The sequence below is a fragment of the Channa argus genome, chromosome 4 (assembly GCF_033026475.1).
Source record: "Channa argus isolate prfri chromosome 4, Channa argus male v1.0, whole genome shotgun sequence".
Classification (NCBI taxonomy): domain Eukaryota; kingdom Metazoa; phylum Chordata; class Actinopteri; order Anabantiformes; family Channidae; genus Channa; species Channa argus.
This window is the reverse complement of record NC_090200.1, coordinates 19,326,083-19,350,684: the sequence shown is the minus strand read 5'-3', so window position 1 is coordinate 19,350,684 and position 24,602 is coordinate 19,326,083. Positions and strand designations below refer to the sequence as shown.

Sequence of the window (24,602 nt, the reverse complement as noted above, 5' to 3'; positions counted from 1 at the left end):
CATCATGGAAGCATGACTGGACTGCTTCAAAAGGCCAGGCTTTGTCCAACAACAACAAAGCAAGGGCCTAGCGTGTTTGGGTGCTGGGACAACAGAGCGAGCATGTTTGGACAGTGAGTGTCACAGCGTACTGTATAGCCAAATGGAATGTCCTTTGTCATCCCGTGTGTATGTACCCTCAGTGAGCATGGTGAAGATTAGCCATAATCATGTCACAAGTAAAAAGTTTGCAGCTGCAAGTCTCTTTGTAGATTTTTGAAATGAGCTTCCTCTGAGAACACGTAACAGGGTGCCTCAAGTTGAGGGTGTACAAACCTGAATGTAGCATACATGTGAAACTTAGGATGTTAACAAGGAACATCTGAAAACTGGTCACTGCAATTTACAACTGAATAGATCTTGTTAGTAAGGGAAAATGGGGAGACAAGAGGAAATCCTGTCAACAATGGTTGTACAAACGTGAGCGTGAGATAATGTGGGTGAGACTGAGCCTCTCCCCAACCCTGGTCATTCAGAAAGGCTTTTCAGACAGTGAAACGTGTGTGTATGTAAAAGAGACACCAGAGAGACAGAAGGGGAGCCATGTATAAAATGGTTTACTATTGGATATTACAAACATCAGTTCCCTTTTATAAGTGGGCAAATAATTCATTATCATCCTCCAGAACCTTCTGTTTGTAAGCAATAAGACTGTTAATACAGAATGGTTCAATGCTTGCCCAGGTGGACTGGATGAAGGCTTAGGAAAAGGGCGGGTGTGGATGTTTGGATGTGTGGCAGAAACTCCTCACACATGGAATTCAGTCCTTCAGATCAATTCTTCTATTTTGCCCAATACATTAATCAGCCAAAATGTCTGAAGGACACCCAAATATTAGCACAACAGAACTGCACACTTCCCCACTATGGTTTCCATAGCAACTGCCTGCTTCATTCAGCAACACGCTGTGCGTCTATGAGTCTGACCTACACGCCTGCCAGTGTGCGCGCACTATCTTCAAGAGCCTGCACGCAGTTCATCAAAACCTCGGTGGGAGCAAATCGGATTCCCTCTGTCTGCCGGCTCCCTTGCCCAGCTGTTTCACATAACAACATTGCTGGGCAGAGATTGGCAGCCAGCATTCAGAGGAGTAAATGTTAAATTGTGACAGGCAAGCCAAAGAGAGGTGTCTGATTCTGTTTTGCTGCATTTTCAGAGCGAATATTTACACAGGCATTGTTCAACTGCTGTGCTTAACAGCTCCAGCAGCTGTCAAGCTGATGGCATAGCAGGAAGGTGTAACAAAGGAACAAGATTTCATCAACCTGATTTACAGTACACCAAACAAGGCTGCATAACCAAAAAGCTTATTGTACTAACAGCAAGAGCGGTCAAGGATATTACGCGAGGAGGCTTTGTACAAACACAAACGTGTTATAAAGCTACGAAATATGGAGCATGACCATGGGAACATTTACATGTGGTTATCACATGCTCTGAGCCTTCTTCACATCTTTTTTTATGTGAAAATAAAAAGCTACAGTATGTAAAAAAAAAAAAAAAAAAGCATACTACATGTATATACACACATTCTTAGAAATGTGTTAAACGATTGGTTAAACTGCTCTGTAGGTGTATGTGAGAACAGTGGACATGCAGGTAAACATATGCTGCACCAGATGCATTACCCCCTCCCCCATCCACGTCTACCCTGGTTGGACATCTTGCTTCTCAACACTACACGCTACACATCAACCCCAGAAGGAAAGGTTATTGCTTCACAGTCATTATAAAGTGGCTGTCAAGAGTATGAAGAGCCAGAATAAAAGCAGAATATTAAATGAAAAAAGTCAGTTGTTGGCAGCGGTTTTCACTACAGCCCTGGTCAGGACCATATTAAATATGAATGCACCTTCGTTGCAAAGAGTATTATCCACAACTCTGAATTATGGTGTAAAACTCACATCTTATAAATCAGGAACTGCACGATGAAAATAAAAGTCATGAATACATGGGTGTCTTATGAGTGGTGTCCCTATAAATTCATTTTCCTATAAGTGAGTGAGACAGTATGTGGTGGATAGAATGAAACTGTAGAGTGATAACATAAGAAAGTGTGACCCCAGCCGTGTCTTTTTAACAAACATTCTCTGTAAACTTTAAAAATAACAATATCTATGAAAAGCTTTGCTCAACGTGTGCAGGTACATATGTAAACAGCTGTTCTGCCTATGCTCAAAGGTAAGATAAACATCTGGCAGCAGTAGCTGGCCCCTGATCTCAGCCCAGCAAATTATCTTAACTGGCTTTTAGACAAAAAAAAAAAAAGAAAAAAAAAGTAATCTCCAGATTAAATATTAACTCCCCTCCCCCCGGGACACAAACACACCTGCACACCTGTAAGTTGGGGGAGAATTGTGTTGTAATTAGGCACACAGATATTTTAAGGGTGTTTTATTGTCATCTGAAGAAACCAAAATCAAAATGATTGTATGTATTAAGTATACACATGTACCTTAAAGTTTAGTTTTTTTTAGGGATGACTTCATATTATTTAAAATAAGTTACAACATATTATCATGAACATGTAGACTCCTAACAGAAAACAATGGGACTGTATGCGACTTTCGACGTAGTATATGGCCACTCACATTCAGTAATATATATCAAATTTACAAAGGATGTTTATAGTCTCATGGACTGCTTGTGTCTTAATAGGGAGTCAGTACATGGACTGGAATACAGAAGTTGAAACAGAATGACCACATCGAGCCTTATTACAAGTAGCTTGCAATGCCACCTCTGTGTTTCCACTTCCATCACAAATACAGCTACTCTGTATTTGTTAATCAAAACATGAAACGAAATCTACTTTTTCCAAGTTTTCGAGACAGGCTTTGTCATGCAGGTGTTTTGAAGATTTAATTTTCCAATTAATTAAATGCATTTTTTCTTAGTTTTTCAGGATAAGGCCATGCGTTGAGGTCGTTCTAAGTTAGCGCGGAATTTATCAAGAAACTGTGAGGCTAATTCATCATCAACTAGGCGTCCATCACTGGAAAGAGTAACTGTCATTAGTTGCTGGGTACGCAGTGTCTGGTTATCCTCGCACAGGTGAAGCTCAGCCCTGGAGGTCCCGATGGCGAGGATACATGCTTGAGGAGGGTTGATCACTGCGCTGAAGCCAGTGATACCAAACATCCCTAGGTTAGATATACTGTCACAGAAAGAAACAGAGCAAACAGAGGGAGGAGAGAGGAAAATATGCATGTATTACATAAGTCAAGCTCACCAGAGGAGAACATTCATAAAAACAAAATAAAGTTAACCAGGCATTACTGTTGTTTTAAAACCAGTTTCTTGATACAAAAGGCAACATTGCTTAGAGTGACTAAATAAAAAATGAGAGGGTGAATAACTAAGCACTAAAGATTAAGACAAAAGCACCAGCTTCAAATCCTAAATGTTGTGTTTGGTGAGTAAGACAGAACGGAGCCAGGGCAGTTTGCCTTAATGAAAATTCAAGCTCAGGGGGATAAAAAATGAAAGAGGAAGGGCATAGACATATATCCCCAGGAGGACAAAGAGGGCTGCTTCTCTATAGGAATTCATTGCGCCTGCCTGACACAGAAACCCATTTATTCCTAAATGACATCATTAATTCTAATGAGTTGAAATGAAACCCTTTTTCATTTTTCTGCAATTGATGGCACAGTAACTGATGGTCATTGCACCCCCCAATACCTAATTCAGTTAAGGCTAACGTGATATGTAGGTTGTGACTAATAGCTTGATTTAAATCATAGTAGTTGATAATAGTTGAAATTTAGGCTGGCTGTTTTATAACTGAGGTACACAAGAAAAAGTAAGATGGATGTTAGAGATGAAAGGACGCTACAATCGCACAAGCGACAATGACTACCAACAAGCGTTGTAGTTTGTGTAATAACCATGAAAGAGGGCCATAAAATTCATGGTTATACCTAAAATATTACCCCTATATTACATTGTTATATTTGAAATATTACCCCACCATTATAGAGCTGTGTTACCCAAAAATGTATTTTATGAATTTACAAGTTATGCTAAAGGCTGAAGCCTAATGTGTTTAATGTTTAAAACGCTACGACTCTCCATTTGTGTCTTCTATACCAAAGAGTCAATGTAGGACTTAGGTTTACCTAAACGATCCTCCCTGGTACTCCTCAGGTAGTAGCTTCCCATCTCGAGCCTTCTGGGCCAATGCCTATAAAAGAAAAGAAATGTGTCATGTTACTCAGAATTCCAAGATTTGTTTCAGAAATGGAAAGATCCAAGCAGCTATTTAGAGGGCAAAAAGGAAGAACAACTGTACTCATGCCATGGAACAAAATGCAAAATAAAGCTAACATCCACATGATTAAATGGAAGATATTAAAAACACCAAATTCTACCACTGAATGCCAGTCATTAAAGAGATGCATTACAGAATAGGAAGAGCTTGCTGGACCTTTTCCATGAACGATACAATCGATTCTATAAGCATATAGTCATATCGTTGATCAAATAATAACAAAATTTCAGCACAAACCATTCTGAAAGAATCGTAGACTACTCTTAAAAATATATTATTAAAATGATCTTTTTCTAAAATATTGCTGTCAGGTTGAAACTGCTGGATGGCCACCACATGTGTAACAAGATGTTTATTTGAATGGACTTGAACTTAAAAGGTTAATGCAGAGACAGAACTACCACACAGTCTAGAATGAATCACAGGATTGTGAGACACAGTTAGAAATGGTGGGCACATTTGAGATAAAAGCTTTAATTAAGTACAAGCAACAGCCGTATGTTACAATCCATCAGATCAATAGCCAGGAGCAATCTCCCAATGTTTTATTAAACTGCATACCCTCATTAATTTAAGACCAATTGCCACTTACAAGTTTAAATTTAACTGTAATCTGATTGCATGGATTTATATCATTACAGAATAGTCATAGATGTTGGAATTTAGGTAATAGTAAGTCTAAAACACAATTTTACAGCCTCTAACTTCCTCCTGACACACACAAACTGTGTGTGTTCCCTAAAACTGCCACATACACTCTCACCTATGCCAGGCTGAAATAAGTACTGTCACTACTACACATATATGTAGACTAATTCTACTTCAGCCAGAGTCAGCATTAACAATACAGCTACTACTGCTTATTACTACTGCTAAAGTTGAAATGTGATGTCAACACTCTTCAGGCTAATACTGTATCATTAGGTTAATTGGCAGGTGTCCACAGTCACACGTCTGCCATGTTTGTTGCATCTTAAGAGACTTGATTTACATAAACATGTTATGGGATAAAATACATGGTAATAACATTACATTTTTACTTACATCTTGAGAAACTCATCTATTTGATCAGATTAATTTGTGTGTATCTCTTTAACATGCCATGGAGCTAATCATTAACACTGGAGAGCATATAAGGTTTTGAAAAGATCTTTGTGTGTTTGTGAGGAAAAGCCTGTCCACAGCTGCAGACTGTGAGCAGGCAAAAGCACTGATCAATGTTGTTTCATACTCCAACTGTGCCCAGTGACAGCTGACAACATAAACCTAACAATCAAAAATTCAAACTATCCCAGGTCTAAAAAGTAATTTATGAATCTATCCAGGGAATTTGAAGCAATCGTTTACGCTTTCCTTTTTCGGTAATTTCTGAGTGAATATGAATTGTTTGAATTTAGTGCCTCAGTGATTTGATGGATAAAAGTAAATAACTATTTGCTAACGCTTTAATCACAGGGCCAAGTGGGGCACAAACTGCAGATACACATAGAATGTGCTTTCCTATACAAGAGGGCTGTAGACAAGCTTCAACTCCCTTCTCTATTTCCACAAATAAATTAACAGTGTAGCTGCACATCAACTTACTGAACACCCCAAGATTTTGAGGTTATAAACTTACTAATATAGGAGACTTTAGGGGACAATTCACCACATTACTAATAACATATTATAACATATTTGCTTATAGTTTTATAGCCCTACCCTGTAATTCTTACCCTTACCTTAGCATTAGTAGAGATCTCCTGAACACCTTTGTTAGCAGCATCCTTGATGATGGGAGTAATGAGGCCTTTATCTGTCGCCACTGCAACTGAAATATGGATTGAATCAAGTGCACAGGGTCCATCACCAGACCAGGTCACGTTCACTTCTGGCATTTCCTAGAATAAGGAGTGAGAGGTCAGCATGTTGTTGCATGACGCTCTGACAGTACAGTGATATAAAAATTATGTAGTGTTCGAAATTACAGAGCTGCTTGTTTGTGAACCGTTTTAGTCGTCTCTATATTTGCAGATATATATATGACCTTAATCATATTCTAATTTTACAAAAGTACTCGAGTCCTAAAAGTAAAAGATAAAAAAAAAAAGACAAAATAAATTAATTACTAGTAAGTGGTTATTAGCCATGTATATTGAGTTTCTATTTACAGAACAGCTCAAACCTGATTATGTTAGATAGCTTTGCTAGAACAACTTCTGGTTTTGTTCCTTGTCTTGCTGCATGACCTACAATGTTACCAATAAGCTAAACCATTATATTCTTTACTGAATTGCAGTAGGCTGAGCTTTAAGGCACAGAGGAAATAGAACAGAATATTGTACACATACACCACATTCAGGAATGACTTAACAAAAACCCTAACTTGAAAATGAAACAGATTAAACCAACAAATTACACAGAAGAACGGATTCTCAACCATACTTACTTTAAGTGTAACAGCAGCTGCCTTAATAATGAAATCATTAACAGACACTTTGATCTGCTCTGAAAGACAAAGGAAACACAGAATGTGAGCCGGATTCACTGATTCACTGATGACAAGCAACATGGGTCCCCTATTCTTTACAGGACCTTTGACATGTGATGGTCCACAAAGCACCCAGTCCCTACATGGGAAACATTAGCAAAATATATCAGTCAGTTTCAAACACTCTGTTGCAAAAGAGTTATACTACACACTGCTGCACTGCATCTGATAAGAATCTTTCCCCCTCTATACAACCCAGTCTCTCACTATGTGTGACACTTACAGGCCAAATAGCTTTGTCCTGGCATCACGGCCAACTTTTACTAGTGACCATTAGGGCTGTAGCAGACAGATATGAATGCTTTGAGCAGGATGATTAACGAGCTAACCGTGAAATCGTGCTGCTCCTGAACAATGAGATTCCGCAAAAACAACCGGACACAGAATCCCTCATAGACACACAACCTCCCTAATAGGTCTGGTATAACCATAACCATTTCCTCCGTCACAGAGACAGGACCTAGAGAGATTTACTGTTTGGTTGATTGCTAGGCAATGTCAAGCTAAATAAAGTGAATTATGTGATAATATGTTGAACTAAAAGTTTAAAATAAGAATCTGACACAGTACTCTTGTGATACAAGCAGGCATTGTGGCCCAAAGTAAGCATAAGTTACATCCTAGGAAGGAATGAAAATAGGCCGTTAAGTGTAAAAAAAATGTCCTTATCAACAAACCGCCTATTCTGATGGGCGTTGCACAAGAAGCTGTGGTTTGGTCAACAACAGTTACTAGGGGAGGATACGAGACTTACAAAGTGAAGGAGCAGCTTCATGGAAGGACAATGCAAGACCATGCTAGTATTTTCTTGGGGGGGTATTTAGGCTACATCAAGCTTAGTCTATCCAGATGTTTTCCTCTAATGAACATCTCAAACACTCTCAAAAGAGTGTTAATGCTTTTACTGATCTTAAATACGGTCATTAATCACACAGGGCACACTAAGAGCTAACACACAAAAAATCCATTAGAAAGTGTTGGGACTAGAGAAAATGTATTCTGGATAAATATCTCACTGCCCTGTAGAACACAAAAGTGTATGATTGAAAGCTCATGTTTATGAATGACAACAGCTTCCATTTCAATCAAATGTTATTAATGTATATGACACTACTTGATTACTGAACTTATGTGATTCATTCCAAGTTTGTTAGTCAATTGACAAAAATTATACATTAGAGCTACTATGTGCTACAGGTATGAAGTATAGTCATACAATGATGTGATTTGAGTAAAAAAGCAGGTATGGTCATTTCAGATGTAGATGCTTAAAATATCCCATAATGCATTATTCAGACTTCTGGAGGTGTCAGGCCTCAGGATGTGTTTCAACCATTAAGGAAACCTACCACCCAAACCTCGACTGGTACCTCTACTTTTGTTTCCATGGCCATTCCCCTGCCACGGTGACCAGTTGCAGGAGCTATATTTTAGAATACCTTAGGGAAGTTATGCTAAATCAAATCTTGAGGGGGTACTTTGGCTCATTCTTGGCCAAACAGAATTATGGTCATTAGTAACCTCAATTTAAATTTTACCTTCTGAGTTTACATTTGCCAAAAAAGATGTTAGAACCTGTCTTTGCTGTTGCATTTTTATTAACATACATCTGATCTTTCGGTTTGCAGTGGAAAATTTAAAAATATGACATTCGAACTGCCACCCACCTACACCATTCCAGGCTATACTTAGAGAAAAGGTGAATTTTGTACGATATGAAAAGAAATTGACCACAGGTCCTTTCAATGACTGTACAATGAAAATCTTGAAATCCACATCCTCACAGGAACATTTCTTCCCAAATTTTATTGTCAGACACTGACTGAAGAACCTTGCAGTTATGTGGACATAAACATCAATGGTAATGTGAAAAATTTCAGCATATATTTACCTTTAGCCAAGTCTTTGCGAAGCTGCATGACGGCAGCCATATCACAGTCGATTGAGGCATATGCATGGGGGATGGTGGTCTTTGATTGTGTTAGTCTTTGAGCAATGACACGACGGATATTTGAGGTTGGGATTTCAGTGAAAGTGCCCTAAGGAAGATAGGTGTTTGGAAGGGGGGAGGTAAATAATTGAATGAGGAGAAAAGGGAATTTTGAGAAAGACAAAAAAGCTAAAGGAGGAGATGTAGCAGAATAAAATGAGTAAGGACTGAGCAAATTAATTATTAAAAATCTAAAACAAATGGATGGTAAGCAATATAAAGATGCTATTCATAAGCTTAGATCAGGTCTTAAAGCTTGCACAGTTGTGAATAACATTTTTTGCCATTATTGCCTAACAGATAAAACCAGTTGCTGGTTACAATATACGTACAGCAATACCAAATAAATTGAGCTAGTAGGCATTAAAGAGACTTGAGTGCTTGAAATACAAACAGGGAAAGAGGTGCTCACCGGTGCTCCTGGTTTCCCTGGTATAGAGAGAGGAGGGATGTTGGGTCTAACGCCTGGTGGTGGAGGTGTAACTGTTGGGGTGGGGACAGGACTTGGGGCAGTGGGGGCATCCATGGCTTGACTTGCTTTAGGGGCAGGAGCTGTCTTCAAGAGATTCAAGGCATCTCTGTGAAAGTAAAAACCACCACAAAAATAATATGGGGCAGAATTTCATATAGTAATGTAAAAAAAAACATCATTATGGTGCTGTTACTCTGACACGATTGACAAGGTACCCAAAAAGTCAATTTTCTTGTGCTAGAATTCATATGTTTAGGCACTGGTACAAACAATTACTTTGTCATATTTTCCACAATGTTATTATCCAAAAGTAAACAGGAAAAGCTCTTTAGTCAAACTTGTGGAAAATTGGTATTCTAATTACAGAGCAGGAGTGCTGTGGGTAGAAAAACAGGCTAAAAAGCAGTGATTGGAGTATACCTGAACCTTTGGAAACAAAGCTGGGCAAATATTGTATGTTGACATGATGAAATATTCATGATGATAACACATGTTCACTCACATGGGTACAGATATTTTCTGAAATATTCAGCTTAATGTCAGTGTAAATTTCAGTTGGTTTTATTTTTATTGACCTGCAGTGTCCAGTATGACATATTGAATTATTCTATGCCATGGCTCTGGCAAACATTTTATCCATCATGTTCTTGTTTATTTTAGTATACTGTATATTAATCAGTTCCTTTAGTAATTCGTGATATTGCGACAGAAAATAATTCAATCAACCCCTCATGAATTTTGTATGGCATTGCAATTCGAAACAAAATACAATATCACAACTTTCAGAGGAATATTTTTTAGACAATCTGTGCCAAAATCTGGCATTTTATGCTGTAACAGTTACAAAAGGTTTGCAAAATCCAAAAAAGAGCTAATGATTTACAATTATACTACTTGACAACCTTGTAAGTGCCACTTTTCTACCCTTGTCTGGTTTATATTTGCGTCACACCTGTAGACCGAAAGGTAGCTTTAAACTTTCTAATTTTAAAATGTAATGTTATCTTTTCATGGATTTGCATCATGGGAATCATTTGCTAGACACAAACAAACCCCAACAGCCTAGGCAGGATCAGGTGTCATCTGCATCAAGAGACAAACCACTGCGTTCATTATTGTTCCCACTGGTATGGTGAGCCATGGATATCCCTACTTTTCATATAACATCCTTTTCCTAAGGCAACAACTCTAAAAAGCACAGACCTCATGTAAATTTGAATCTTTTATTAAGTTGCAGAGAAACCTAGATGATAAAATGAGATAAACCAAGATGCAGACTGAAAAACTGAATATTTATAAAAGGTCAAGAAAAAAATAGAAGCAATGATTTTGGCCAGTATTCAGAGAATTGCCCTGTTTTTTTTCACCCAATAATTTAGGTCTTAGCAGAGAAAGAGGTGAGAAGGGCAGGTATCAGGTGTGCCTGCTTGAAGCTCTGCAATTCCAGCTCAGTGCACTGGGATCTACAATCCCTCATGCGTCTTTTGTCTAGACCAGCTGCCTCTGACCTCACCATGTAGCCTTAACCAGTCTGGCCCACAGCCATTCTCTTCTTGTTCCTCTCTGAGCCACATCATTTTAGATATCTTTTAGCAGACTGGCCCCTCCCTTTCTCTCACTGACAGGATTATTTGTTAGTGGAAGGACTGAGGCAACTTGGAAATCCCCTGCTGCTACTTTAAAAAAAAAAAAAAAGAAAAAAAAAAAAAGAAATTCAGCAATTTAAAAAAAACAGATAATCTAGACAAGGTTATACATTATAAATAAGTAAATAGAAAAAAAGTAAAAGTAAATGAAAGTTAACAAAAGATCCAAAATGCAAAGTTGTGCAAAACCTAATGTATTCTTTAATGAGAATGTACAGGAATATCCTATATTATTCACACAATGTTTCTGTTGAAATGAAAGGAAGTAATTTCAATAGCTGCCTGCATTGGCCATGAAGATGACACCATGGATACTTTTTGTGTGACTACCTGATGTGCATTTTTCACACTGACCATTTACACCCGTACTGACAACCAAGGCAAAAGAACCTCTGAAGGCTGTGAGACAGTGACTGGAATATTAAAAGGTATCGAGGCAAAGCTCACATGTGCATTGGTACCCTCCTAAAGTGAGCACCAAACAGACACACATTAATAAACTTACTCTTCTACTGCCATCTAGAACAAGCCAAGAGAGGAAAAGGTTGTTAATAGGCAACTTGCCCATTGGAATGATGTCCATATGCCCTGTTCATCCACAATCAATGATGAAAATTACAATGTATGAGTAAGCTTAAAAGAACAGTAAGACAATTTACACATCCGGTTATGGCTGACATCGAGTAGTCACTTAGGAAAGAGCAATGCTGTAGTGCAATTTTGTGTGGATCTTCTCTTTAGTAATAACACTAGAGAAGCATCACAAAAAACAGTAAGTACAACTACAACAGTGGCACAGTACACAAGAGAAAAAAGAAAAGATAAAGTTTCCAATTTACTACTTCATCCTTCAAATGGTTAAGAAATTTGACATAATATTTACACTAAAGTTTGGCTAGTGCAGCTACTAATACTGCTACAGCTTGTTTTCTTGCAGATAATAGTATGGGAAGACTGTTTAAATAGGATACCATATGTACTGTATAGTACTCAATATAATATAATTCATATTTAATCATTGGAAAAAAGGTTTATAAAGTAAGATTTTGTCCCAAATTTGTTAATGTGGATTATGTAATATTCTAAGATCTCTTCCCCGGTTTGCATGCCCGCTAAAGAGGGGTGTCAGTGGAGCAGAAGGAGGAATCGGAGGGGTATCTTACCCCAATTGAATGTTATCTGAGGTGCCAAATGACAAAGAAAAGGAAATGGGGAGCATGCTTCCCTTTCTTAAAAGGTACTTCGCCTGTGTGAAAGTATTTACACAAGAGATTTGGTTTCCGACAAGCACAGAAGTGTTCATTTATAAGACATTGCGATACTAAAGCCCCAGTTTGGCCAGTCGGTGACATTAAATTGAACATATCTAAATTTCCAAGACACTGACGATATGAAACTATTTTCACGCCAATGGATTTCTATGCTTGAGTAAGCAGCCATCTGAAAAGTCAAACGATCGTCTCAGCGAGGATCAGTGAGTATATCAACATGCATGTAGACTACTGAATTAAATTAAAAATTAAATAGACTTGTAGTCTGGGGTACTGAAAACATTACACAACAGAAAATGTAAACAGTTGGACCATTTGTGGCTTGATCAGCCAATTTAGGCCTCCTATAGCAAAGAGACACATTGGTTTCTCTTAAATATATCTGTTCACTGATCCTCTTCTCTGTCGTCTTTTTTCTTTCAGCATCATTATTTGTTTTTAAAGATTTTCTGAGCTAATTAGCCAGATTAGACATCAGTAAGTGAATCGCCAAACCATTTATTCAAATCTTGATTTGAATATGTGGCTCTAATTGATGTAACTGAACAATTCTTTCAAATTAAATCACTGCCTTGTAATTAAATTTGCATTACTATTTAAAAACTTCACACTCTAGAAATTATAATGACACCTGTACAGTACACAGCATGTTTCTGTGTATTAACCTAGAATATTAATTTACAGCTTTAAACTAACGGAAATGCCTTCTCACAGTGGTGTTCCTTTTATATTATAAAGTTTCTAGTGTGTCATTTTATGACAGCAGACCTGACACCCAGCTTACTGTAGAAGAAAAATTATGAAGATGCATATGAGACGTTATCTCAAATGTAAACAGATAGTTTACAGTTCCTCATGGTTATACCATATATTCAGTTTTAAATTTGCCCATTTGTTTCATTTACAGAAAAAAAAAAAAACATAATTTACTGTTCACAGTGTTTGGCTTATGAAACTTCATAGTTATTTCAATTTTACTCTCTAAGACACACGTCGGTGAAAACACATGGTCTTTTCTTTCTATGGTCACTGGTGGATTCTAAAGACTGGGTTGCTATGGCAACAGAACTTGCTTAATGAGATTCCCCAGCAGGGTGTTAGGTGGGTAACACGAGCATTCAATCAGGTCCCAACTGGCAGTAGTTATCTAGATGAACTGTGTGTGTCTGTCACTCTGTCTGTGATCACAGCTTTCTGCAGTGTGAATTCAACACATAACAGGATTAAGTTACCTAAAATCTTAAACATCTCTCAGTCACACTTTTTAATTTACCTAGTCTCACCTTTTCTATTTCTATGGCTACAACAGCTTTTGATGACTGACATCACTTCCCTTCAGAGATAGTATGATGGCCACAAGTGGACCCTTTCGAATCTGTGTCCTTAGACCTATCGAAATCCTAAAGAAGCACCTAATCCCAACACACTAATGTCTGTGTTAATGACTGAATGTAACGCACTGGCAATGTACGTGCGTAATTTCTTTATTTTGAATGTCAAAGCAAATTTTTTCCACTAACATGGCAAAAAATGCTCCATCCCAAACCCGGGATCATAGTAAGTTAGTTTGAGGAACAGAGAATGATAAATGTTTCTACCATGAAAGAGCTAATTGATTTTGCTAACCCTGATGTGGCTTTGGCTATTACAAATGTGACTTAGCGGTAAGCAAAAGACCATACTCACTCCTTGGTGATAAGTCCTCTGGGTCCAGTGGGTGTAGCCAATTTCGGGTCTAAACCATGAGTGTCCAGGATGTGTCTTGCTGCTGGACTCAGACGTAACCTAGACAAGGAAGCGAGAATAACAACTACACAGTGGTTCTACTTCTAACTTGCTTTAAACATTATTCTTGTGCTTTAGAGACTGGATAACTGATGTATACCAGGTAATTATATAAAAAAGTCAATTTCTCTATTTACCGTTTAAGTCTTAACAAGAACAGGAGCTACCCAATATACTACTACATGCTTGATTATAGCATAATTAGCGATTAGCAAAGCTCCATGTTTGACTCAAAACATAGCTTATTCCTACATCTTTTTTCTAGTAATCATGATTTTTTGCCTTTTATCTTCTACGCATTTACTTTTCATCTTTAAAGCATGCTTGGGGTGATTGCACCAGGTTGCAAATCTGAAAGTGTGGATGGACACAGTGTAAAATGTTTGCATACCAAATAGGCCTGTTTATTCTGTGGCAGTATTCAGCATGTAAATAGGGGAAGGCAAGATATTACACATTTTGAAATGTCAACACAGGGCTTTTCTATTTACATCTTATTTAGCATGTTAGGTGGCAATAGATGTGGCTAAACCTGAAATCAGCACGGTTCTAACCTTCAGTTCAATCTTAATGTGTTTTATATAACTGAATCTGGATACAATGGGTATTTCATCAACTAGAATTATAACAAACTACCACAAGTTAATGGTAATCTTAGACTAGTCATTGATACTATGACTGACTCTTTACTTTTCTATTTACTTACAGATGAACAAGATGCAGTTTATTTTGCAGGCTCACTTTATAAGTGAGCTTAAGAACATTCATGGTCAACTTATTAATCTACATACAAGACAGGTATGACTTGAGCAGTTCAAATAAGGGGATTAACACTCACATGGCTGTTGTGGCCGATCTCGGTGGAGGTGGTGGAGAGGGAGCCGCAGATTGCACAAATTGGGCAACAGCTGCCTGCATAGAAGGTGGAGCTGCAACATCTGGTGGAGGGATGTCAACCTGCTTCCAATCTTGCCCTTCCTCTACCATAAGAGCAATGGGAGTGCCCAGTCGTACACTGCGACTGCCCTCCTCCATCTGTAAACAGAGGGATAGAGGCACTTATAGAGGAGCATGTCAGCAAAAGCTCCTCAGCAGTGCAACTGAGATAAAGGTGATGTGTCTTGTTAATGATTCTGAAGCAGAGATTAAAAAAAACAAAAACAAAAAAAAAACCCCACAATGATCACTGAACAAAAATCTTTTTGAGACCTCATCAAAATAAATGTTTTGCATCAATTAACTCTATTAACTAAAAAAACAACAATCGTGTTGGAAAAGAAGGCCAATGGATTTGTTTTGATGCTGTTCAAAGCTGTGATTCACTCTCTTGTTACTGAGTAATCTAAATCCAAAGCAACCCCTTTGCTGCTCTCCCAAAGCTTTGCAAGGTGTTGTTATTCAGTCAATATTGATCATTCTAAATGAAAGGCCAGGCACAATATCCAGCTGCAGCACATCTCTTCTCAAAAGGCATCCACTTAGTGAGCTGTCTCTTAAAGCTGTGGGTCGATACAAGGAAACAAGCAAGAGGCACCAAAATGACAAAGAGACATCGGATTCTAGCTGTGCTTGTTCATTCTTTCATTCATCCAACATCATAAAGTTATTTTGGTGATGATCATCACCACATCCCATTGCCAGCCCCTGTTTCTAGCAGGCCTGCAAAATCAAAGGCAGCACTTCAACAATCACTTCTACCTAAAACAGCACTGGAATATATGAAAACCACTGGTCACTGGTATTAAAGACCCAGGTCTTCCTTCTTATTCTTTGCTGACTACTATAGGCAATATGATTGTAACCTTTTTCAGTCGGGGGCCTGGTGGAGTAGGGGTAGAGCATTGGATTGGGATACAGAAGGCCATGGGTTTGAGGCCACAAGGTGTGACCCTGCCCAGCCACCAAGGGCAGCCTTGGCGCCATTCCCGAGCCCGGATGAAAAAAAAATTGATCATTGATTGATTGATCATTTATTGGTACTCTTTTTAAACAAAGGCCGACACCATAAGGGCTTTTCTTGTGTACATGTATATAGTTTAAAAAAAAAAAGTGTTCTGTATGTGTAGATTGGCAAATATTAGAAAGATGTTCCAGATAAAGTATAATACAAGGCTTTTCTCAGAAATCTGGAAGTGACTACGTGAAATCAATTATTTAATTTATGAAATAAATCCCCCACCCACACACATATTTTTTATTCTTGTTAGGACTAATTGACATAATACTTTAGCTCTTCTACTAACTGATCATCACAAATGAAAGCCTAACCCTAATCCTTTCCCTAACCTAAACCACATTTCAACTGTAAAAACAACTCATAATCAAGCCTTTAATTTGTTAGGATTAGCAAAATGCCCCCACTTTGCCAAAATGTTCTCACACAGTTAGGTAAAAACTTTTTTTGTACAATCAGACACAGACACAAAATAGCATTTGGGTGGATTCAAAGTCAAACAGTAAAGACAGTGTGCAATATGGATGATAGGTTGCTACATAACCAGATGCTTTGGCAACACAGTGTCGTTTTACTCAACACTGCCACCAAATGCTTACGCAACAAAGTTGAACCTATAGAGAGTGTAAACATGTATTTACAATAGTTAAACTATACATAATACTAAAATACACAAACCCTGTACTTATTTGCCATTTACAAGGAAATGTTCTAGATGAATGGGGGACTCAATAATGTAATTACATGATGTGGGATCTTTGATCCTTAGTGTGTCATGTTGTCACAGCCATTGACCGTGAAGAAAACACCCTGCTAGCATTTTCTATGGGAACACTCACTGTAAATACGCTGACAAATTGCATAAGGGGATCTCAAAGGACCTCATAAGAGCCCATCAGCAAAGCTAATATTAATACAAAGTCAGACCAGACCATTTATGAGGCTTAACCAACTTAATACCTAACTGTTATTATACAGCCACACAAGACCCCTGAGAAAACAGATCAGTTTCAATTAGTTTAGCTTTGAAAGGTATAAATGCTTACGTTACTTTAACAGGTCAGATGGTAAAGCTTTCGATTTTCATTACATAAAACTTGATGGTTTTCTTTGTGTCAGTAAGTTGACATAGGTGACAATTTATAATCAAACGATACAAAGTGAATGGTTATTTACATTAGTTAGGAAGGTCAATAGAGCATGAAAGATATTGAAAAAGAAAGATCAGGCACATCGATCTACTCAGCCTGCTAGTTCCATGTAATTTCACACATAAAACGACAACGATACAAATCTGAGACCAATCTTTCTTTTTTTATCTTGATCATTTTTGGTTTCTAACCATATAACTGCGATGTCCTGGGTTCAACCCTCCAAGTTGTCTTTAATCACAGGTTATTTCCACCTTTTCTATCACATATTTTTAATTTGGTGTTCACTCTGAGCCATTAAATTTATGTATAATCTTATGATGTTTTAGATACCCACTGGGATATATGGACTGTAAACTAATTCAGTTTAGCATTTTACCCTGTAGTATAAAGGCTCTTTAGCCTCAATTTGAAGTTTATTTGATTTGAAATTCAGAAACAGAAAATAAGACAGTGGTATTTTTAAAAAAAGGGCTTCAACAAGGTTAGACAAGTTATTAATCTAGAACGTGCTGGATTTAGTCAACTCCTCTATTCAAATATCTTGCTCTTAATATGTTTCTGCCATGCAATTCATTATATGAGTAATCAAATCATGAAGATTGAAATACTTATCCGTCCATTTGTAGCCTAGTGTTTTTAATTTTAGGTTGAGGCTTATACAAAACACAGAGGAGCTTTATGCGTTTATCGTCGGACAGACGGATGGACTGATGGACTGTACCACCGCAGATTTTCACAGTGAAGCCCTCAGGTTAGGGTAGTTAAAGTGCTACAAGATCCAGAAATCCATGTTTATGCCTGTATCCCCAACCACCCCTCCCCAATATGATAAGAATATATCCTTCATTCTCTAACCCAAGCAGCCATAGTTTGAAATTGGTAGAGGGCCACATCAGTAATTGACCCCCCATAAATAATTCCCATGGAGCACAGGAAGCTTTACATCTACTGCAGCCTGTACAGGCATTTTGCCACAGGCAGGTCATTATGGTAGCCCCTAAATTAGAAGCCTACTGGGTGCCTGGAAAGCCACAATTTCACCACTGAGGACTAATGCGCTCTTGCCCAGACAAAGCAGATGCTACATTTCCTATGCCATGTAAGGGGAGTGTGCACATCTCTAAAATATTTCCACTAGGTGTTGTTTTCCTTATTAACTAAACATGTGTTCTCTACCACAGTGACAGAAAAAAAACAGAGTTAGGAGGCTTACCCAATGCCGACCATCTTTTTCTGCCAGCTTCAGCGGTAAAGCCCCCTACCCCCTAATTCCTGGGTGGTTGCTATGGAAACTACCTCATCCCCACAGTACATGAGACAAGGATGGAGTAAGTGAATGTAAAAAGGGAAGTGAAATAGCAGGAAATTATATTTAAGCCAATATAGTTTATAACTAACAATCACTCTTCTAATTATGGATTCATTAGTTTACTCACTTGACACTAAGACAGGGCATATAAGCTTGTACTATGCTTGTAATGCGAACTTGCTGGTGCTAGCTGGCTATGTATTTGTTTATTATAAATGTTGCACAGACAGACATTTCCTAATTAAACTCGGCTGTACTCAGGCTCTACTAGAATGTGAGCATGTCCAAATTTCACAACCAAGGAACATGTTGCATTGTTAAAAAAAGTCACACGGGTGTGTGTTCTTCAGCATATGCTGCAACCCCTCACTGCCATTCCTCATTTTCTTTAATAGGAAGCTCGTGAACTGTCTGGCATTATTACATATTTTTTAAAATTATTTTATTGTCCCATTATAGTGCTGTTAGTGTTTGTTTGTGTATTTGTGTGTCTTTGAGAGTTACTTTGTTGCCTTTACTAATTGGCCAAGCTTGTTAAAGCTGCTTTCCTTATGAAGTGACAGCAAGCTTTGCTGAGGTGTCTTTAGTGACAAATATTTTTTTCCTTTATTTTATTATTTTTCTCCATGTTCATCCGACCAGATGACTTTCATCAGTACCCCAATCACATGTTCATTCCCATAACAAAAAGATAAAGCTGTTTTATCATCTTTTACTTTTGGACTGCTCTGTGACAGATCTGAGTACAGTATGTGAAGTGGGAGAAAATGAAGGTCATTATGCAAACTGCTGACTTTACATAGTTTGAAGCCATACTAACAGCACTAAAGTCTAAAGAACACTATCTTCAAAAAGCTACATTTTAAATCCTTGTGTTGACGCACAAATTAATACAGCCTCAGCCCCCGATTTTTATAGCTAATATGGCACTAAAGGCATATTCAAGAGTCACATGCTAATTGCAAATAAATTCCCTTATCTAATCATATCCTAATAGAGAGGTGTGTGTGTGATTTTACTTACTCACCAAGATTTTCGCCAAGATACCATCATCATTAGATTCCATGGTAACAACAGCTTTGTCAGTCTCAATCTCACAAAGGGCATCACCAGCTGACACTACCTCACCTGCAGAGGTAAAACACATTACAGCGTGTTTAATGTTATACATTTTTATATGGCAATTTAAGTTCTCTAATCCACAGACAAACATTTCATTATGAAGGGTTCAAACAAAAAATAATTAATGCCAGTTGTTATGGGAAGTGCATGAATCATATTCACTGTAAGAATGTTTAAAACAAACTGTTTACTGGTGCTTTGCATGCACCGCAAGTGACAAAAGAGTAACATGAGGAAAACATCTTGCTTTGGCCTCAGTATCCAATAAAGAGCCTCATCAGTTATACATGGGAAAGAATGTTAGATACAACATTTCTGACAGAAGGCCAGATCTTTGCCTAGCTGTAGATTGCCAGTAGGCTCCCACTGGTCCACCACATGATAGAGCTGGAATAAATTAGCATCTGCTCAGCAATGAAAGACTGTGGCAGCCACTTGTTTAGTGTTTTCTTGCTCATATACCAATTTTGAGCTACATCTCTGTGGATAAACTCAAATGAGGGTTCACTGGAAAAAAAACACAGAAAAATTGTCCCTATTGTCTCTAAGGACATAGAGGAAAGTAGACAGAATAAATATTACTGTTGCGTGTACAGCTCATTTGTACAGGAAATGCTTAAGTGTTTTGATTACACGGTTTCCCTGGCAACATTGCAGCTCTCAAGACTTGCTAATTTCCACCCACTGACACTTTAAGTCAAGCTATTTTATGACAAGTTTCACAACTACAGTAGTCACTGTAGGAGCAAATGCTCTTTGTGATATATGTCTGTGAGCTAAGATGTGAGATGTGGAACAAAAGTTCAAGGGTGATTCAAAGCTGACATGTGGTCACATTTCTATCCCGTCAGATAGAGCTATTAGGAGGTACCCCAATTGGAAATGTAGCAAAATGCAGAACGATCAAGGACAAGATTTATTGCAAAAGCAAAAAGTATCTTGTTAAACCGCAAACAAAGTAAAACAAATTTTTAAAAAAGACGTGATTTTGTAGGCTATGTTTCAGTAAGTAAGGAAGGTAATATAAGGGAAAGGGTAAGTAAGGACAAGAGAAGATGGCAGTTGGAGAGGGGAGGGTTGAAAGAGCACCGCCAGTATTGATATTGGAAGCCCCTGAGAGCAAGCATTGGAGTCAAGATTGGATTTGTATGAGGTTTTAACACTGTATGACCCCAGGGGTTAGGTGTAATGTGCAATATTAAAGATTAAACAGGCACCTCCAAGCCTTTTCACCTCTGCTCTACCACAAAGGCAATTGGCCACAACATTAAAGGACACTATACACCATAGCTGTGCAGGCAAGGGCTATGGTTTGATTTTATAGTAAAGTTTAATTCAGTATAGGTGTTTTCTACGGTAATAATACATTCACACAAATACGGAAAAAATAACTTTTAATCTCACAAAAAAAAGCTGTATTCAAATCCTTTTAAGCATTTGAGGTAGATATTATTATTCTTTATACATTATTTTTCTGGTAGTGAAAATGTATTTCTTTCCCTTGTCCACAAACACACGCAAGTACATACATCACCCCAAGTCACACAAGCACATGGCAACACAGCACTACAGCCAATCAGAATTCAGTGTGTGGCCTCCTGATAATGAGTGTGTGGCTGAGGCGCCTGGTAAAGTACAGTTGCTAAGCAGTGATAAACAGTGACTGCCATGTTTCCCTGAGCCAGTTAGCCACCAGAGACCCTTAAAGTAGGTGTTCCACTACTCAGACCTGTACAGAGCCAGGTGATGTAATTGATTAATGCTCAGTGCTTCCATTGGTCCATCACTGAGACAAAAAAATGCTGAACGTTTTCATCTGATGAGTGCAGAAGCAGAGGGTGTTATTATATGAACTAAATACAATACAATTGGACAGAAAACAAAGGAAGAATTCATATATTGGGAGAAATTATCAGAAGGCAAAATTTCCAAGCAAAGATGCAAGTAAGGCCTTTGTCCCTTTAGGATTATAAAAGTGAAGAGTATCTATAATAGCTTTTGTGTGATATGTTTCTTTTACCTTCCTTCTTCAGCCATTTGACTATATTTCCCTCTTCCATGGTAGGAGAGAGAGCGGGCATTTGCACTTTGAGTGGGCTGACACCTACAGAACAGAAAGAGAATAACATAAAATTTACATGGAGGTGGTAGAAATGCCAGAGGTCATCAGGCTTAAAGTAAAGAACAATAAATATTTCAGTAGATCTCATGGAGAACCATAGAGTTAGGTCTATTTTTAACTGGTTTCATGTAAATTCAAAAATATCAAGTTTATAACTTGAAGAAGCTGTGTTTGGCTGCAACCAGCACTAGGATGTTCAGCTCAGCAGCAGACAAAAGGAAGAGACTATATTATGCTATATTATTATATACTATATTTTGCTATATTATGTCAGAAAAATTCTTGCAGGTCATTTATGTAACTGGGATCTTGGCTGACACAGAGCCACTCGTACACTAACAGGCCTTCGAGCTACTCTCGAGACCCCACTGTCACCAGCTGCAGCAACTCGGAAGGCCAAGGTTCATCTGGCTCGCAAACACTGTTTGACACTGGTTTTACAAAAGTCTGCTAGAGGTGAGGATAAATCCAAGCTGCCAATGCCTCACTGCTTTACCACAACTAGCCTAGAGTCCTGGAGTTTGGAGAGTTTTGTGCTCTCTTATATTTGTTAGATGCAATTTATGATATGATTTATGTATATAAAGAAATCTGATTATACAATTGATAAGAAACTATCAAAGTTGATTTGAGGCTAAAGAAAAGTGTAGATACAAAGGGGTTCTGGAGTTCTGTCTTTTTTTGTAATTGGTTGGGACCCAGTAGTTCTAACTAATTAACAATTTGGTGTTATTTTATGATGCAGAATTAAACTAAACATAATTAACTAAAATCACTGGGAGAAATATCAGATTAAATATAATAAGTACTTTTATATTTCTCTGAGGTTTACATGGCAGATTATTATGAATCCATAATATAGGGAATGTAGGGTTTTCTCCTGTATTCCAATAACCCAAAATCGTCATTCAAATATGTGTGATCCCTAACAATGTTGTGTGATGCTGCCACCTGCTGGACGTTTTGGAAATTTCACAGAATATAAATTTAAAGTCTTCTGAAGTTTTTGCCAGTTTTTGTATTAACTTGTCCCTTGTTGGGCATTTACCTGAAATTCAATATCACTGCAACCTGCAACAGCTTTTTGGCTTGCCAAGTGTGACCTATTCCACATGGCACACATACACCAAGTATTTTCTCATAAATACAATAACATATTAGCCTTTTTTTTCATAGAATTGTTCGAATAATAGTTCTATTTATTAGTTTTTCCTGTATGTGTGCCTGACAGTGTTTTACTCCACTCTTAAAGGTTCCAAAGTAAATGTAATAAACCACAAATATAGCACTTATATCTTATTTTCTGACAGACATTCTGACCTATTTTAACAGGAAAGGCACAGGTATAATTAACAACATTACTGACAGATGCATTCCATTTAGGTGTGCCAATTCCAGGACACAACATGCTTGTTTGCTTACTGGCAGAGTCTGGATGGGGCCGCTATCAATCATCATTAAGTACACTTGTTCTTAATATAGTAATAGCTACACTAGCCACTGTGAGCATAAGCAGATTATTACTCTATTGTTTTTCATATCAGATTTAAAAAGGAATTTATGAAACACCCATGTTAAGTCCTTGCTCAACATACGTCCCATATCACTTTATAAAATTCCTCGAACAACCAAACTCTGAGCCTGTACACATTACTGTGGTAAATGCTGGGTGTGTGTCAGGCTATTCATGAAACTAATTAACTGCTAAATAGTAATTAAAATTTAAAAAATGATATAGATAGAACCTCATTGACATCATTTATTTTACTTAGCTACGCTGCATTTTGCTAACTTGGTGTAATCAGTGTAATCCTGCTACAGTTCTAGACAAGATGAACTCTTTCATAGCAGATATTTTAAGTTATCAATGCAGGAAAACCACAAGCATTACAGCCCAGTAATTCAGCATGCATCACTATTGTCATGTTTTCATTGACTCGTCAATGTGTCTGCTGTGAAATATAAAAAAAAAAAAAAAAGAAAGGAACCTGACAGTCATATCCAAAACAAACACAGTAATAAGTAAGTGTTTACAGAAATAATATTTTCAAACCTAAACTATGGAAAACTGTTGAACTCACTTTGGCAAATGCAAATTAATCAAAATGACAGGTGTCAAAAAAAGACATGAATGCTTAGCTAAACAACACTGATTTAAGGTCAGGCAGTGATTTATTTTTTTTTTTTCTGTGAGCAATTTCAGAGGTTACTCATTGAACTAACTATGTTGTGATAAAACCTCACTAATGTTATGATTTTCAACCGTCACAAAAAAGTAATTATTATGATAAGACAACACAAATTACTTTTTGTTGTTTCCCTTAAAATATATACACATACTGGTTTTACACTATTGTGGACACTTGCTTGAACAAAGTTAGCTCGCGTTTAGTTCTTTCTTTCTTATTCTTCGTGGACCCAACTTTCAGATAATGTCGGGCCGAATAAAACCGTCACCACTCAAGATGAAACGCACGTCGTTCCTTTTAGATTATCGTTCAATCAAAATCGATAGCAAGGTAGGTTACCTGACGAAACGCTGGTCTTATTATTTAAAAAAGGAGAAAATGACTGCACTTTATTCATTTGCTACAGTATAACATTAATTTAGTTACATGAAATGTCAGCGGCTGTCGAACAAGAGACAAGGACAACAGATATTTGTTAATTAAATTGTCAACACTCACCGAGGGACCATTGTGAAATAAATAAGTGTCTGACATTCTCCTGCCATGGCTGTGTAGCTCCTAAATATTTATTAATATGAGATAATCGGAGGCCAAATAAAACCCCTTGACGACCCAGACGCAAGGAAGCCGCCATGTTGTCGTCCTTCTTTAATCAGACGTGCCCATAAAAGTGCCTGACGGCAAACCAGGATAACGTAAGAAAGACGGCGTTACTTTACAAAATATAATTATTTTGCAAAAACTA

General features: G+C 37.7%; 1 protein-coding gene across 1 annotated transcript; it reads right to left on the bottom strand.

The window, feature by feature from the left end:
* Positions 1-579: 579 nt before the first annotated feature.
* On the bottom strand, positions 580-24,602 carry pdhx (pyruvate dehydrogenase complex component X). Its single transcript, XM_067501735.1, has 11 exons — positions 24,356-24,602; positions 21,567-21,650; positions 19,452-19,552; positions 14,846-15,042; positions 13,909-14,007; positions 9,246-9,411; positions 8,735-8,882; positions 6,742-6,800; positions 6,035-6,193; positions 4,162-4,226; positions 580-3,197 (listed from the first exon to the last, which is right to left on the bottom strand). The coding sequence occupies exons 1-11, from the start codon at positions 24,489-24,491 to the stop codon at positions 2,942-2,944; spliced, it is 1,470 nt and encodes a 489-aa protein (XP_067357836.1). The 5' UTR covers positions 24,492-24,602; the 3' UTR covers positions 580-2,941.

What these genes read in the sequence shown, in the direction of transcription:
- pdhx (XM_067501735.1), bottom strand. Translation starts at nt 24,491, where the DNA reads ATGGCGGCTTCCTTGCGTCTGGGTCGTCAAGGGGTTTTATTTGGCCTC. An exon ending in AGAGGACTTATCACCAAGGA is followed by an intron (nt 9,412 to 13,908) that starts GTGAGTATGGTC and finishes TTACTTTCACAG; the next exon opens with AGATGCCTTGAATCTCTTGA. An exon ending in CAGGGAAACCAGGAGCACCG is followed by an intron (nt 8,883 to 9,245) that starts GTGAGCACCTCT and finishes TATCTTCCTTAG; the next exon opens with GGCACTTTCACTGAAATCCC.